The 16,819-nt window shown below is 43.1% G+C and overlaps 1 protein-coding gene across 3 annotated transcripts in view; it reads right to left on the reverse strand.

Annotated features, from left to right (window-relative positions):
* Nucleotides 1–16,819, reverse strand: part of LOC140206721 (uncharacterized) — a 23,691-nt gene continuing 6,872 nt past the window's right edge. Inside the window, exons 2-3 of one of the 3 annotated variants that reach the window (XR_011888367.1) lie at nucleotides 2,683–2,897; nucleotides 1–720 (exon numbers count right to left, since the gene is read on the reverse strand). Coding sequence is in view for 1 of the 3 variants with exons in the window: in XM_072274902.1 (XP_072131003.1) it covers nucleotides 14,525–15,580 (1,056 nt within the window). In the remaining 2 variants the exon portion in view is untranslated. Of the gene's footprint in view, nucleotides 721–2,682; nucleotides 2,898–8,021; nucleotides 15,988–16,819 lie in introns of those variants that run through there. The other 2 variants (XR_011888368.1, XM_072274902.1) reach the window with 2 other exon arrangements.

The raw sequence follows: 16,819 nt of genomic DNA on the forward strand, positions 1-16,819 counted from the left end.
TCCAAAATGTTAAACTCCAGTCCCAGTAAAGGTGAATATGCAGCAGAAGAAACTCCTCCCATGCCCAGTGACCAGGGTGCAGAACTGGGTGTGGTGAGCAGCAGCAATAATTGCAGAGTTCAGCACTGACAGTCACTCTCAAAATAGCATCAGCAATGGTGATGGACAAATATTCAGCATGCAGCTTATTGAAACTTTCTCCCCAGTGTGAACCCAGTAGTGTGTCACAAAGTTAGATGACTGAGTGAATCCCTTCCCACATTCACAACAGGTGAATGTCCTCTCCCCAGTGTGAACTCAATGATGCACATTTGGTGGAGATGGCTGAGAGAATCTCTTCCCAATGTCTGAGCAGGTGATCGGCCTCTCCCCAGTGTGAACTCGCTGGTGCCTCTGTAGGGTGGAAGAGTGAGGGAATCTCATCCCACAATCTGAGCAGGTGAAATCCCTCTCTGCAGTGTGAACTGACTGACGTCTCAGCAGGTGAGATGCCTGAGTGAATCCCTTCCCACAGTCCGAGCAGGTGAATGGCCTCTCCCCTGTGTAAAATGACGGGCGTGCCAGTCAGTCAGATGACCGAGTGAATCCCTCCCCACTGTCTGAGCAGGAAGGATGATCGAGTGAATCCTTTGCTCCACTTCTTAAATATCTGGACAGAGACAGCAAACCAGGTGTGTTGTGTTGGAGATTCCCGGTGACAAATTCCTTGTCATTTTTAACCTGTAAAAAGATTTACAAAATCCATCAATGGGTGAAGGACAACATTTCAGTTGAGATCACTTTAGAAACATAGAAGCATAGAAAATAGGTGCAGAAGTAGGCCGTTCGGCCCTTCGAGCCTGCACTGCCATTCAGTATGATCATGGCTGATCATCCAACTCAGAACCCTGCACCAGCCTTCCCTCCATACCCCCTGATCCCTCTAGTTGCCAAGTTGGAGAGATAAATTATCTTTTAAATGGGCACAGTGCTGGTATCTGGAATGACCATCAAATTCTCTGATGCTCTTCCTGTCTCTATGAGAATGGGACATTTCTGCCATCTCCAGTCTGTGACCTGGCTCAGTTTAACTCTCTCCATTGGTATTATTCCCTGTTCCCACTGAGCTGCATGGGTGCCTGGCCCCACAGTAACTGAAACACTCTCACGCAAATAGCCTTTGTTGACGTGCAGCTGGGATTTTCTTTTATGTACTATTAATTTAAGGTGCCACAGTTTTAACGCCATGTAAATATTCCCCTACTCAGATGTATGGTTGGTCTGCACAGCTGTTAAAAGGAATTAGAGTGAATATTAGTATTATTTCAGTTTCCTGTCATAGTCATAGAAAAGTACAACACAGAAGCAGGCTCTTTGGCCCATCTAGTTGGTGCCAAGCTATTTAAACTTTCTACTCCCATACCCCTACCATCCAGCAACCGATACGAACCTGTTAAATGTTGAAATCGAGCTTGCATTAACCACTTACGCTGGCTGCTCATTCCACACCCAGGTGATCATCTGTGTGAAGAAGCTTCCTATCATGTTCTCTTAACATCTCACCTTTCACCCTTAACCCACAGACTCTGGTTGTAGTCCCACCCCATCTCAGTGGCAAAAGCCAGCTTGCATTTACCCCATCTATGCCCCTCATAATTGTGATATACCTCCATCAAATCTCTCCTTAATCTTCTCATTCCAAGGAATAAAGTCCAGACCTGCTCAATCTTTCCTTATAACCCAAGTCCTCCAGACCTGGCAACATCCTTGTGAATTTTCTCTGAACTCTTTCAACCTCTTTCACATCTTTCCTGTAGGTTCATGACCAAAACTGCACACAACACTCCAAATTAGGCCTCACCAATGTCTTGTACAATGTCAACATAACATCCATCTCCTGTACTCAGTACTTTGGCTTATGAAGGCCAATGTGCCAAAATCTTTCTTTCCGTCCCTATCCACCTGTGACACCACTTTCAGTGAATTATCGACCTGTATTCCTAGATCCCTTTCTTCTACAGCTCTCCTCAGAGCCCTACCAGTCACTGTGTAAGACCTTATTCCTACCAAAGTGCAACACCTCACAGTTGTCTCCATTAAATTCAATTTTCCATTTCTCAAACCATTTTCCCAGCTGGTCCAGATTGCACTGCAAGCCATGATAGTCTTCCTCGCTGTCCACGACACCACCAATCTTGGTGTCTAACCATGTTAACATCAGATTACTGACATAGATGACAAAGAACAACAGATCCAGCACTGATCCCTGTGGCACACCACGACTCACAGGCAACCATCTGCTACCACACACTGGTTTCTCCCAAAGACAGTGTCTCATCCAATTTACTATCTCATCCTGAATGCTGAGTGACTGAACCTTCTTGACCAACCTCCCATATGAGACATTGTCAAGTGCTTTGCCACAGTCCATGTAGACAACATCCACTGCATTGTCTTCATCCACTTTCCAGATAACTTCCTCAAGAAACTGTTTAAGGTTGGTTAGACATGACCGACCATGCACAAAGCCATGCTGTCTATCCTTAATCAATCCACATCTATCCAAATACTTATATATCCGGTTCGCACACATACGTTCCAATAACTTTCCCTCTACTGATGTATTATTCCCTAGTTTATTTTTAGAGCCTTTCTTGAACAGCGGAATAACATTGGCTAGCCTCCAATCCTCCAGCACCTCACCTGTCACTAAGGATGATTTAAATATCTGTTCTTGGGCCCCGACAATTTCTGAACTTGTCTTCCGCAGGGTCCTAGGGAACAACTTGTCAGGCCTTGGGGATTTATCCATGGTAATTTTTTCTTACGACAGCAAACACCCCCACCTCTGTAATCTGTACAGGGTCCATGAAGTTGATGTTGCTTTGCCTCACTTCTATAGACTCTGTGTCCATCTCCTGTGTAAATACGGATGCAAAACAAATATTTAAAATCTCCCCCATCTATTTTGTCTCCTTGTATGGATTATCATTCTAATCTTCCAAGTAACAATTTTGCACCCTGTAATCTTTTTGCTCTTAACATATCTGCAGAATCCCTGAGGATTCTCCTTCACCTTGTCTGCTGGGACAACCTCATGCATTCTTGTATTTCTTTCATAAATGTTCACTTGAATTTCCTGCACTTCATAACTACCCTATTTTTCCCTATCTGCCTGTACCTGCTATGCACCTCCTTGTTTGTGAAAAGGCTTGTAAATTTAGTCAGCTCCATCTTGGGTACTAGCCTACAAAGTAGCCTGGACATCTTCAAGGAGTGTTGTCTCAGAAAGGCAGCGTCGATTATTAAGGACCTCCAGCACCCAGGGCTGTTACCATCAGGTAGGAGGTACAGGAGCCTGAAGGCTCACACTCAGCGATTCAGGAACAGCTTCTTCCCCTCTGCCATCCGACTTCAAAATGGTCATTGAACCCGTGAACACTATCTCACTTTTTAAATATAAATTATTTTTGTTTTTGCACATTTCTTAATCTATTCAATATATGTATACTGTATAAAGTATACTGCATAAGGTTTACTTATTTTTTATTATTATTATTTTTTTATATTATGTATTGGATTGAACTGCTGCTGCTAAGTTAACAAATTTCACGCTACATGCCGGTGATAATAAACTTGATTCTGACTCTGATTGTTTTTTGTTCTGGGAGAGGAAAGCCAAAGGGTGATATAGAGGATTCGTTAGTTTGGGGATCAAAACAAGATTGTGTCTAATATCCCAGGGGTAAGGCTTCCTAGTGCTGCACGGTGGGGGTGGGTGAGTGGTAAACTAAAGTTGCAGGGGGAATGGGAGCCTAACTAACAGAACAGGGAGTGGAGAGGCTGTGGAAACAGACAGGTGGATGTGTTCAGGGCATGGATCAACACCTGGAAATTATCACACTAGGATCTGGCAACTGTGGACTGGGACAGGCTGCTTTATGGCAAAGGTGTGCTTGGTAAGCAGGAGACCATCAAAGTGAAATTTTGAAAGTACAAAGTGTGTATGTGCTTGTCAGAATAAAAGGTTTAATCATTTCATTCCAAGAACAGAGTGATGTTATGTACCCCTAGGGTTCATATTTTCTGTGGACTGTCACTTTAAAACGTCAGCAGAATGAGACTGAGTTTTGGACACCGTTTGGGGGGGGGGGAAGAGAGAGAGAGAGAGAGAGAGAGAGAGAGACTGAGCAGCTTGTGAGTTGCCATGGTGACAGAGGGTGGAGTTATTTGATGGACAATCGATGTTATGGTTTCTCTGCAGCTTGTTTTGAATATACAAGGACACTCAGACACACACAGTTAGAGTCAAGGTGGATTTGGTCAATGGAAGACACCAGTGAGTCAGTTGCCGGTTTAAACTTTCAGTAGCCCAAAAGGGCTGAGTTGAGATCAATGCTCAGTATTGATAAATGACTCTCACAACTTTTCTGCAACTAGAACAAGTTTGGAGGAAGAGAAGAGAGGGGAGATAGGTTTGAAACAGAAGAAACCTAGTGACAAAGAGATCACTGTTTGGACTCTCTCCCTAAGTAGCCCATGAGGGTGAGTTTGAGTTCCATGCGAATGCAAAAGTGTGATTGTCACGTAGTTAGTCCACAGGAGTGGGTTCTCTGGTGAGGGGAGTACCTTTGTGAATACCACGTGTGTGTTACCCTTGTTTGGGTGTGGTAGTTCACTGAAGAAAGACACGCCTGTGGCAAATCACTGTTGGATTTATTTCGTATGTCTTGGAAATGGATAAGTGGCTATCACGTCATGTGTTTTTAGATTATGAAGACACGTAGTCCTCTTTTATTGTCATTTAGTAATGCATGCATTAAGAAATGATACATTATTTCCTCCGGTGTGATATCACAAAACTCAGGACAAACCAAAACTGAAAAAACTGACAAAACCACATAATTATAACATATAGTTACAAAAGTGCAACAATACCATAACTTGATGAAGAAGTCCATGAGCACAGTAAAAGTTCAAATTTTCTCAAATGTCCCACATCTCACGCAGACGGCAGAGGGAAGAAAAACTCTCCCTGCCATACCCGACCACATTCCGACTCTGAGTCATCTGAAAACTTCAAGCCTCCTATCAGCTCTCCGACACCGAGTACTGAGCGCCATCTCTGTCCGAGCGATTCGACCTCTTTCTCGGTCACCAAAAGCAGGCAAGGCCGAGGATTTTGAGGCCTATCCCCCAAAAGATTTCCGACCACACAGTAACGACAGCAGCGGACGGGCGTTTCAGAAATTTCTCCAGATGTTCCTCTGTGCTTTCACCTCTGTCTCCATCAAATCAGAAATTGTTTGGGGTAACCTTGTGGAATCTACCGGTGTGTTGACCCTTGCCTGGGTGGTGGTTCCCTTGAAGAGTGTCCCCTTTGTGATAAGCTACTGTTGGTGATAAACCATATGTGGATTCTGTTGGAGTACCCTGTGGCCACCACTTTGAGATGTCCCATAGCTGAATTTGGGTGTGGTACCACTTGTGTTGAAAGGATATTCATTGAAGATCACTGTCAGTGATATTTCTTGTGTGGAGTGGAACAACTTCGGAGGTGAAACCTACTACTATTGTTATTTTGTATTGCTGTCATGGAATCTGTGGAATATCGATGTAATTGCCTTCTCAACATTCACCTTTGGATTGCCAGCATCTCGCATTAATTAACCTGTGCATCTGAACTGAACTTTTTTTTTAACCTACCATTGTAAGACTGTATCACGTCTCACCTAAGCTTGAAGAAGCTTGTTTTTTTTTATATTTCCACACTTATATATGCATAATATTTGCATATATAATTTATCTGGTTTCATGTTACTTTATTACATAGTTACTAATAAAATAGCATTTTGTTAACAGCAAAACCAGACTCCAGGTGTGTCCCATTTCTGCTGGTTCTTTAACCAGTTACGGGGTACATGACAATAGAAACTAGCAGACCCTGGTTTTCAAGAGATATTGTTGAACCAGCAGAAATGGAAAACAGCTGGAGTCTGGTATTGCTGTTAACTAATCCTATTTTTTATTAGTAACTATGCAAAATAGTAATATATAACCAGATAAATCAAACAGGTTAGCAGAACTTATGCACATACAGGTGTGTAAATATAGCTCACAAACTATTGAGCTCGGGGGAAGCAAGGCTTAGAGACTTGAGATGCTAAAGTACGAAAGTTCAGTTCATCCATGGAATAGGTGATGAGAGAGATATTTGTAATCCAGGCTAAATGTCGAGAGAAGGCAATTACGTCGATATTCCACAGATTCCACGACAGCAATACAAAATAACAATTGTAGTAGGTTTTATCTCCAAAGTTGTTCCACTCCACACATGAAATATCACCAACAGTGATCTTCAATGAAAACACGAGGAATTCTGCAGATGCTGGAAATTCAAGCAACACACATCAAAGTTGCTGGTGAACACAGCAGGCCAGGCAGCATCTCTAGGAAGAGGTACAGTCGACATTTTGGGCCGTTACATGGTCGTCAAAACATTGTGGGCCAAAGGGTCTGTAATGTGCTGTAGATTTCTATGATTCTCTGAAATTCAAGGGAAATCTCCTATCCCACGGAGTGGTGACTAGTTGCAACCTGTCATCACAGGGAGAGTGACAGGGGAACGACAGGGATAGATTTTGATATACTGATATGGAACAGAAACATGGGCAGGGACCAGATGGGCCGAGTGGCCTCTCTAGTGTACATTGTGAGTGTGGTAGAGACAGGAAGTACCTGAGACACGGGATTTGATACAGAACTGATTGATCTTTCACAGATCCACAATATTAAACACCAGTCTAGTTTAAGGCTAACATCAGCAGAACGGACTCCTCCAATGCTCAGTGACCAGGATTCAGTCCTGGGTGCGATGAGCAGCCGCAAGAACTGCAGATTCTGACAGTAACAGTCTCTCATGAACCTGCAGGTGCCTTGTGTCACCATGTTGGTTAAACATTTAACACAGAGCATTCATATGAGAATTTAGCCTTTTCCATTTTTCTGAGCTTCTCATAAATGTGTACAGTTTAGTTAAGCTTTGCTCCAGAATTTCCACACAATTAAAAGAGTTTATTACATTTTATTTATTTTTAGTTTTGGACCACTGAAGTAATTTAACTATTTAATATATATTATTATAATTCATAGTTGTTAAAATCTATTGTTATGAATTAGGTTCTACTGCTGCCGCAGAGACAACGAATGTCATGACATATGCTGGTGCTATTAAACCTGATTCTGATATTGATATGGGAGACCCACCACCGGTCACCTGATCCTAGTTACCACAGATTGTAATGCGAGATTGAAGCCTTTTCGATTTATCTGCATTCCTCAGAAATGACAACAGTTCAGTTAAGTTTCCTTCTGAGGTCGCACAGCAGAATCTCAGTCTGTCCAATATTTCCACACCATTAAAATGGGGAATTTGTTTATCTTTATCACGTACCGAGCTACAGTGAAAATCTTGCCTGACGTACCATCCACACAGATCAATACATTACAACAGTACATTGAGCTGATATACGACAAAACAATAACTGTAACAAAGCATTATGGCGCAGAGAAAGTGCAGTGCAGATAGACATATGGTGCAGGGTCACATCCAGTTACATTGTGAAGTTGAGTCCATCTTATCGTACTGGAGACCACTCATTTGGCTTATAACCGCAGACAGGAAGCCGTCCTTAAGCCTGGTGGTACGCGCTTTAAGGCTTTTGTATCTCTTCCCTGATGGGGGAGCGGGTTTGCAGCAAGAATGTCCGGGTTGTGAGGATCTTTGAGTACCCGGCCTGCTTTTCCGACGCAGGGGAAGTGTAGGAAGAGTCCATGGAGAGGAGGCTTGTTTCTCTGATGTTCTCTACTCTCCAAAGTTCTCTGCAGTTCCTTGCAGTCATGGGCAGAGCAGTAGCCATACGAAGGCGTGAGGTATCGACAAGAAGCTCAGAGACCTCGGCCCTCACCCTGCCTTGTGTAGCTGGATCCTGGACATCCTGTCAGATCGCCGGCAGGTGGTAAGAGTGGGCTCCCTCACCTCTGTCTCTCTGACCCTCAGCACTCATACCCCACAGGGTTGTCTCCTTGGCCCCCTCCTTTACTCTCTGTACACCCATGACTTGTGTCGCCACCCACAGCTCCAATCTGCTAATTACATTTGCTGAAGACACTACATTGATTGACCTAATCTGAAATAATAACTTTCAATCGATGAAATGCCTCCAAACAAGGCTCGGTCCAAACAAACTTTTCACCCTTCTTCAGGAGATTAGTCAGAGGAAGAGTGATATCAGCATTCTTCCAAAACTTACAATAATATCCAACCATTTCCGGAAACCTTCTAAGAGGCTTCTTACCAGTTGGAATAGGAACTTCAGAAATTGCCTGAACAGGAGCTAACTTGCCTCGACCTACTACATAGCCAAGATAGGTCACAGTGGCATGGTCAAATTCACTCTTAGCTAAAGTTAACTGTAAGGTTGGCCTGGGAAAGCCTGTCAAACAGCTTTTCTACTGCAGAGATATGCTCTTCCCAAATGTCACTCCCTGTGACTAAGTCACCAATATAGGCAACTGTGTGTTCTAACCCTCGAATTACAGAATCAATCATTCTCTGGAATGTTCCTGAAGCATTTTTCATTCCAAACAGCAGAACATTGTATTCATACTACCCAGTAGGTGTCAGAAATGCAGAAATTTCTCTACCTCTGTCCGTCAATGGAACATGCCAATATCCTTTCAACAGATCAATCTTTGTAAGAAATTTACCTTTTCCAAACTTATCGATGCAATCATCCACCCTAGAGAAAGAATAGGCAACTATTTATGTTACTGCATTTACCTTCCTATAATCAGTGGAAAGTCTAACACTACCATCAGGTTTGGGCACAATAACACAGGGTGAGATCCAATCTGATTTTGAAGGCCTAATAACAGCCCAATTTCTTGCTCAGCCAATTTACGCTTTTCTACATTCATGCGATATGACTGCTGTTTAATCGGTTTGGCTTGACCAATATCTACGTCATGTACTGTGACTGTGGTTTGCTTGGGAACGTCGGGAAATAAATCTTTAAACTTCAGAATTAATTCCTCAGCTGTTGTTGTTGCTTTGGCTGCAGATGAGCCAACTTGTTATCAATGTTTTCTAGAACAACCAAGTTCATCAGCCTATCTGGGACCATGTTTGGCTTGTGAAAAGTCTCAGGCTACATCGACACTAGACCGGATAATTTTGAAAATGCCAGTTTGGTGTAAAAACGATAGGCGTCCACACTAGGTGATTTTCAAAATACCTCCGTTCACATTAGAATGGATATTTGGGTGAATCTCCTCCTACTGGGCATGCGCAAGACACACGGAAAACAAGCGAAGAGGAAACGGTGTACTTGGTGCGCGTTTGTCCAGTTGGACTAGGGAAAATTAAAAGGAAATTGTCAAACAAAAGACTTGGTGCGCGTTTGTCCAGAAACGTTTTCTACAGCCATAGTCTCTTCACCGATGAAAGGGATGACAGCTACAACTAAATGCAATAAAGCTTGTTACTGGGCAAAAGTGAAATTTGCTGTTACCTCATTTGTTTACCTTTACTTTTGCCATGTCTTTGTGTATTATTTTGCTGTATTTAACATGTGCAATGAAACGAGTTACTGGGCAAAGGTGACAATTGCATCTATTGAATGTTTGCACAAGCAATACATTAATACATTACTTGCACAAGCGTGGCAGTGGACCAACGCAAATGCAGAACACGGGCGCGGGGACAGAATCGGGAGGCGTTATCACCGTAGCAAGCATGGAATCGGTTTCCAGAAGAGTATATACCTGAAGTCTTGGGTTTGGAGAGAATCCAGGAGCGATGCTAGACTTAGAACTAATGTCCCTAAGAACCATGAAACAAGGTTACTCACACCGGAGTTGACCAACGAACTGACAGCTCCTTGTTGTGATCACAGGGTCTTTATCCTGCATTTTCTGCTGGAAAGCAGGTGTGTGTAGTTGGTGGAACCTGGGAATGATTAGAAATTAAACGAGGGGATTGAAGCCCAATTGCTGAGGTAAATAGTAAGGTGGGGGATTGCCAGAAGGGTCTGTGACAAATAAAGTGCCTTGTTAAATGTATAAAACATGTCTGCATCAGTGTTATCTTGTATCTCCATACGACGTTACATTAGGCTGTTACACATCTATTGTCAAAGAAGTACTTGCTGTTCACACAAGCAAGGACAGAAAACAGGGCAAAGTTAGTATACTTATTTATTCAGTAAGCTATGGGTCAAAGTATTTGGTAAGTACATTTCTAACTCTTCTGGCTTCAGTATTGTTTCTGTCTGTTCTGAAATTGTTAGGTTGTGTGGGGGGAGTTGCGTTCAAGAAAACAATGAAATGCCATGCTTCCGCCATCTGTTCCGGCACGTCATGACAGCGTTTTTAAAAATATCCGTTGATGCTGTCCACACTGCTCTGCACAATTGGCGTTTTCAAATTTACACACTCTGGAGGATGTTGAAGAAAATCTCTGTTTTTGGGGGAGGAAAACGCCATTTCAGTGTGGACAGAAGGACAAAATGAAGAGCAAAAGCTTTGGTTATGGATTTATCCGGTCTAGTGTGGACGTAGCCTTAGATGAGTCAATTGTTTCATTCTCAGGGTTGCCAGATTCATATATTTTGACAACAACACTCACAGATGCTGCCTGCTTGTCAAAATAAGGCTTTATCATATTTATGTGTACCACCTATGTTAGCTTATGTCGGTCGGGTGTTTTAGTAACATAATTCACATCATTACTTTGAGAGACTATTTCATACGGTCCACTGAATTTCCCCTGAAGTGGATTCATCAACATTGGAAATAGGAGAAGCACCTTATCCCCCACCTGGTATTTTCTTTCGCAAGTCCACTCATCAAACCAACACTTCATTTTGTTTTGAGAAATCATTAAGTTTTGTCTTGCTAGACTACAAGCTTGGTGTAGTTTATTTTTGAACTTCAAAACAGTCTAACAGGTTAACATGTACATCCCCATCAAACCACTGTTCCTTTAACAAGGCCAAAGTTCCTCTCACTCTATGACCAAATACAAGTACAAAAGGACTAAAGCCCAGTAATTCCTGTACCGACTCTCTTACTGCGAACAAAAGCAAATGTTTCCTTCATCCCAGTCGTTTCCATTTTCAACACGGTATGTCTTAATCATTGTTTAGAGGGTAGAATGAAATCTTTCTAAAGCCCCTTGTGATTCCGGATGGTACTCAGACGAAGTAATTTGTTTAGCTCCCAGTTCATAAACCACCTGCTGGAACAATCCAGATGTAAAATTACTTCTTTGATCAGACTGGATTTCTTTAGGTAAACCAAATAAGGTAAAAAACTTGGTAAGAGCCTTCGCCACAGTTTTAGCTTTAATATTTCTGAGAGGTATTGCCTCTGGGAATCTGGATGCAGTACCAATAATAGTAAGCAAATACTGATGGCCAGATTCAGTCTTTGGCAATGGGCCAACACAATCCACTATAAATTTAGAAACGGGTTTACCGAATACAGGTATAGGCCGGAGTGGGGCCACTGGGGTGACCTGATTAGGTTTACCGACAAATTGATAAGTGTGACAGGTTCTGCAAAAGGTCACAACATCTTTCCTCAAATTAGGCCAGTAAAATTGTTTCATAATCCTGTTTACAGTTTTATTCACTCTGAAATGGCCACCTCAGGGCATACTGTGGGCCAAAGCTAAAATTTTAGTCCTATAAACTTTAGGGACTACAACTTGGTGAACAATTGCCCATTCCTCACTCACAGGTATAGCAGGTGGCCTCCACTTCCTCATTAACACTCCATCCTTGAGATAATACCCTACTGGCACTTTCTTAATCTCATTATCTGAGAGAGCTGTTTCTTTTAAAGCTTCAATCTCAGGGTCTCGGTTCTGTTCTGCTATAAACTCCTTCCTAGGCAGGGATAAATCTATTCCATCAGACTTACTACCTGAATCTTGTTGAAACAATGAAGGCAGAAAAGTCCCTGACAAGTTATCATAACCTGAATCCCGATTTTGGCTGTCATGGGTATCAGAATCATGCTGTCCAGAACCGTCTGCATTGGCAGACTTTTTAGCCATACTTTGAGTTACTGCGCAGGAAGGATAAATGTTAAAATCCATCTGTGGGTCGTCAGTGGTTGGCTTAGTTGTCAACTGCACTGCAGGAACAACTTTACCATCTGCCCGGTCATTCCCTAACAGCAAAGTAACAACTTCCACCTGTAAACCGGAGCATAATCCAATCTTATCAGGTCCCGAAACCAACCCTGACTGTAAAGTTACCCTGTGCAATGGCACAGAAACCATGCCACCCCCAATGCCTTTAATAAGATTTATCTCACCGATGTTAGTCTCATCACCAAACTTTAGAACGCTGTCTAATATAAGTGACTGAGAAGCCCCAGTATCTCGAAGAATTTTCACTGGTACCAGGGCTGACCCTTCCTTCACTAATACAAACCCATCTGACATAAAACGATCGAATCCCTCTCAACTCGGTCAGACCTCTCAGTCCTTAACTGAGCCTCAACAGAATGTTCAGAACCCTGTGGGTTTATAGGTGTTTCAACATACTGATTCACAGGCATTTGGGACTGCCTCCTTTTCCTTTCTCTTCTTCAGGACGGAACAATTAGCCATCATATGACCAGCTTTCTTACAATAATAACAAGTAAGACCAGAATATTTCTCCTTCAACTGCTGCCCTTTATCCTTACTCTTGTTACTAGTCCCAGCTTTAATTTCTGGTTTACACTGGTTATCCCTGCTACTCTTCTGGAAACTCTTATTCATCGTAAACTTAACCTTATGAGTTAAAACAAACTCATCTGCTAATCTAGCAGTTTTCTGCTAAATACATCTTTATATCACCAGGGATACACCTTTTGAATTCTTCCATTAAAACCAACTCTTTCAAGCTGTTAAAATCATCATTTACATTTTTATATGTGTACCAGCGGTCAAAACACACAAATTTCTCATAAGCAAATTCCATATAACAGATTTCCTCAAATTTCTAAACTTTTGCTTCTGGGACCAACCCGTAAGCTTTGAGCACAGCCTGTTTCACTATGTCCAAAACAGCTGCTTCATCAACTGTCAAAGTAGAATAGTCTTGCTGAGCCTTCCCCTTAATTACACTTTGTAAGAGAATAGGCCAACCCTCTTTTGGCCACTTTACACTCTGAGCAAACTTCTCAAATGCAAAGTATTTATCAGCTTCTGCCTCGTCAAATGGAGGTACCAATTTAACTTCCTGACTGGCCTCAAACTTATCACCAGAGTCTAATGCTAGACACCTTTGCTGCAATCTCTCCATCTTTTCCAGCTCAAACAGCCCGTCTTTGTGCTTCCTCCCTCTGTTTTTCTGCCTCTTCTCTGTTTTTCTGCTTCTCTATGCCCTCCTCATTGTCAATTTCACCTTAGCAAATTTTAACCTTTTAGCAATACTCAACAACCCAATCCTTCTGGCATCCTCTCATGCCTCAGAGACTGGCGCTTCCAGAAATCTATCAACATCCATTGCTGCTGATTTTTCACACACAAATAAATCAAAAGGGATTTCCCCAATGAAATTGATAATTAATCAATAAATATGCCCCTGAATTTGTTCATATCCCGAACGCAGGTCTCAATTTTGTTGCGCTTTAGAAATGAACCAGCAGCAATAGACTACACCTGGAGTCTGGTTCTGATGTTAAAACCACTGTCATTACGAGTATCTACTTATAATATAGTAACTTAAGAAAGATAAACAAAAGTGAACAGTATTATGTGTATATATGTGTTTAAATACAACTCCAAAATATTGAGCTCTGGGGAAACCAGGCTTAGAGTCTTGAGATGGTGAAGTATGAAAGTTCAGTTCATCTATGGAATAGGTGATGAGAGAGAGATATTTGTAATCCAGGGTAAATGTCAAGAGAAGGCAATTATGTCGAATTCCACAGGTCCCATGTTGGTAAAACAAGAGAATAGTCACTGTAGATTTTATTCGTCGTCATTCCAAATCCACATACGAATTATCACCGAAAGTGACTTTTCACAAGGGGTATCATCTTCAAGTGAATTACCACACCGCACCCAGGCACATAAGACATAAGTGGTCTTCACAGGATACCACAAATCCGATCCACTCCAATGGATCAAACGAGGTGACAACCACACATGCAATGTACGCTGTTTCGATAATTAACCCACCCTTCTGGGCAAAGTATAGTTCTAAACAGTGACCCTTGCCACTAGTTCCCTGGTTTTGATCCTTCCATTTTTCTTCCTTTGACTCTTAGTGTTTGTGCCCTTGGTTAAAACTGAACAAGCTGTGAGCGATATAAACAAGCTGCAAATCAGACTGATTAGCCTTCTTAATCTCTCTCTCTCTCTCTTAAAATGACAGTCCACAGCAAACGAAACCAAGGGATTCATTAACAACGGCCACTCCCCACTGTGAACTGACTGGTGTGCCCGTAGTTGAGATGACTGAGTGAATCCTTTCCCACATTCTTAGCAGGTGAACGGCTTCTCCCCAGTGTGAACTCGCTGATGTCTCTGTAGGTAGGATGACCGAGTGTATCCCTTCCCACAAACTGAGCAGGTGAACGGCTTCCCCTGTGTGTGAACTGACTGGTGTGCCAGTCGGTGGGATGACTGAGTAAATCCTTTCCCACATTCTGAGCAGGTGAACGGCTTCTCCCCAGTGTGAACTCGCTGGTGACTCCGTAGGGTGGATGAATCAGTGAATTTCTTCCCACATTCTGAGCAGGTGAACGGCTTCTCCCCAGTGTGAACTCGCTGGTGACTCCGTAGGCTGGATGAATGAGTGAATCTCTTCCCACAGACTGAGCAGGTGAACGGCTTCTCCTCAGTGTGAACTCGCTGATGATTCTGTAGGTGGGATGACAGAGTGAATTTATTCCCACAAACTGAGCAGGTGAACGGCTTCTCCCCAGTGTGAACTGACTGATGTACCAGTAGGTGGGATGACTGAGTGAATCCCTTCCCACATTCTAAGCAGGTGAACGGCTTCTCCCCAGTGTGAACTCGCTGATGATTCTGTAGGGTGGATGAATGAGTGAATCTCTTCCCACAGTCTGAGCAGGTGAACGGCCTCTCCCCAGTGTGAACTCGCTGATGTACCTTAAGTTGAGATGAATGAGTGAATCTCTTCCCACAGTCTGAGCAGGTGAACGGCCTCTCCCCAGTGTGAACTCGCTGATGTACCTTAAGTTGAGATGACTGAGTGAATCTCTTCCCACAGTCTGAGCAGGTGAATGGCCTCTCTCCAGTGTGAACTCGCTGATGTATCTTCAGTTCAGATGAGCGAGTGAATCCCTTCCCACAGTCTGAGCAGATGAATGGCCACTCCCCAGTGTGAACTGACTTGTGTACCAGTAGGGCGGATGACCGAGTGAATCCCCTCCCGCAGTCTGAGCAGGTGAACGGCCTCTCTCCAGTGTGAACTCGCTGATGTAATTTCAGTCTAGATGAGTGAGTGAATCCTTTCCCACAGTCCGAGCACGTGAATGGTCGCTCCCTGGTGTGAACTCGCTGGTGAGCCATTAGGTCAGATGACTGAGTGAATTCTTCCCCACAAATTCAGCAGATGACCAGCCACTGCCCAGTGTGAACTGACTGGTGTGTCCACAGGCGAGAAGACCGACAGAATCCGTTCTCACACACAGAAGAGGTGAATGGCCTTGTCCCAGTGTGAACTTGCTGATGTACCTTCAGTTGAAATGACCGACTGAATCCATTCCCACTGTCTGAGCAGATGAACGGGTTCCCCCCCGTGTAAAATGACAGGCATGTCAGTCGGTCAGATGATCGAGTGAATCCCTCCCCACATCTGAGCAGGAAGGATGATCGAGTGAATCCCTTGCTCCACTTCTTAAATATCTGGACAGAGACAGAAAACCTGATATGTTGTGTTCGAGATTCTCATAGACAAATTCCTCGTCATTCTTAACCTGTAAAAAGATTTACAAAATCCATCAATGGGTGAAGCACAAGATTTCAGATGAGATCACTTGAGTTGTCAAGGTGTGATCTGACATCACACTGTTACAGTGAAGTTCAACTCAAGTTGGAGAGAGAAATCATCTTCTAACTGGGCACAGTGCTGGTATCTGGAATGACCATCAAACTCTCTGATGCTCTTTCTGTCTCTGTAAGAATGGGCCATTTCTGTCATCTCCAATCTGTGACCTGGCTCAGTTTGACTCTCTCCATTGGTATTATTCCCTGTTCCCACTGAGCTGCATGGGTTCCTGGTCCCACAGTAACTGAAACATTCTCACGCAAATAGCCGGCAGTGCATCCCACGCACCCACCACTCTCTGTGTAAAAAAACTTACCCCTGACATCCACTCGGTATCTATTTCCAAGCAGCTTACAACTATGCCCCCTCGTGTTAGCCATCTCAGCCCTGGGGAAAAAACCTCTGGCTATCCACATGATCAATGCCCCTCATCATCTTATACACCTGAAAAAGGCTCCAAACATAAACAAGGAAATTATACATTGCTTTGAGGATTTGTTAGAAGTATACAAAATTATGAGAATATAGATAAGGTAAATGCAAGCAGGCTTTTTCCATTGAGGTTGGGTGGGATGCCAACCAGAAGTCATGGGTAAATGGGAAAGGTGAAAATTTAATGGGAACATGTGGAAAAGCTCTTTATTGAAATGGTTGTGAGAGTGTGGAATGAGATGCCAGCACAAGTGGTGAATATGAGCTCAGTTTCACCATTTCGAAGAAGTTTGATAGGTACCTGGATGGTAGGGGTATGGAGGGCGATG

The sequence above is a fragment of the Mobula birostris genome, chromosome 13, assembly GCF_030028105.1.
Source record: "Mobula birostris isolate sMobBir1 chromosome 13, sMobBir1.hap1, whole genome shotgun sequence".
NCBI lineage: Eukaryota > Metazoa > Chordata > Chondrichthyes > Myliobatiformes > Myliobatidae > Mobula > Mobula birostris.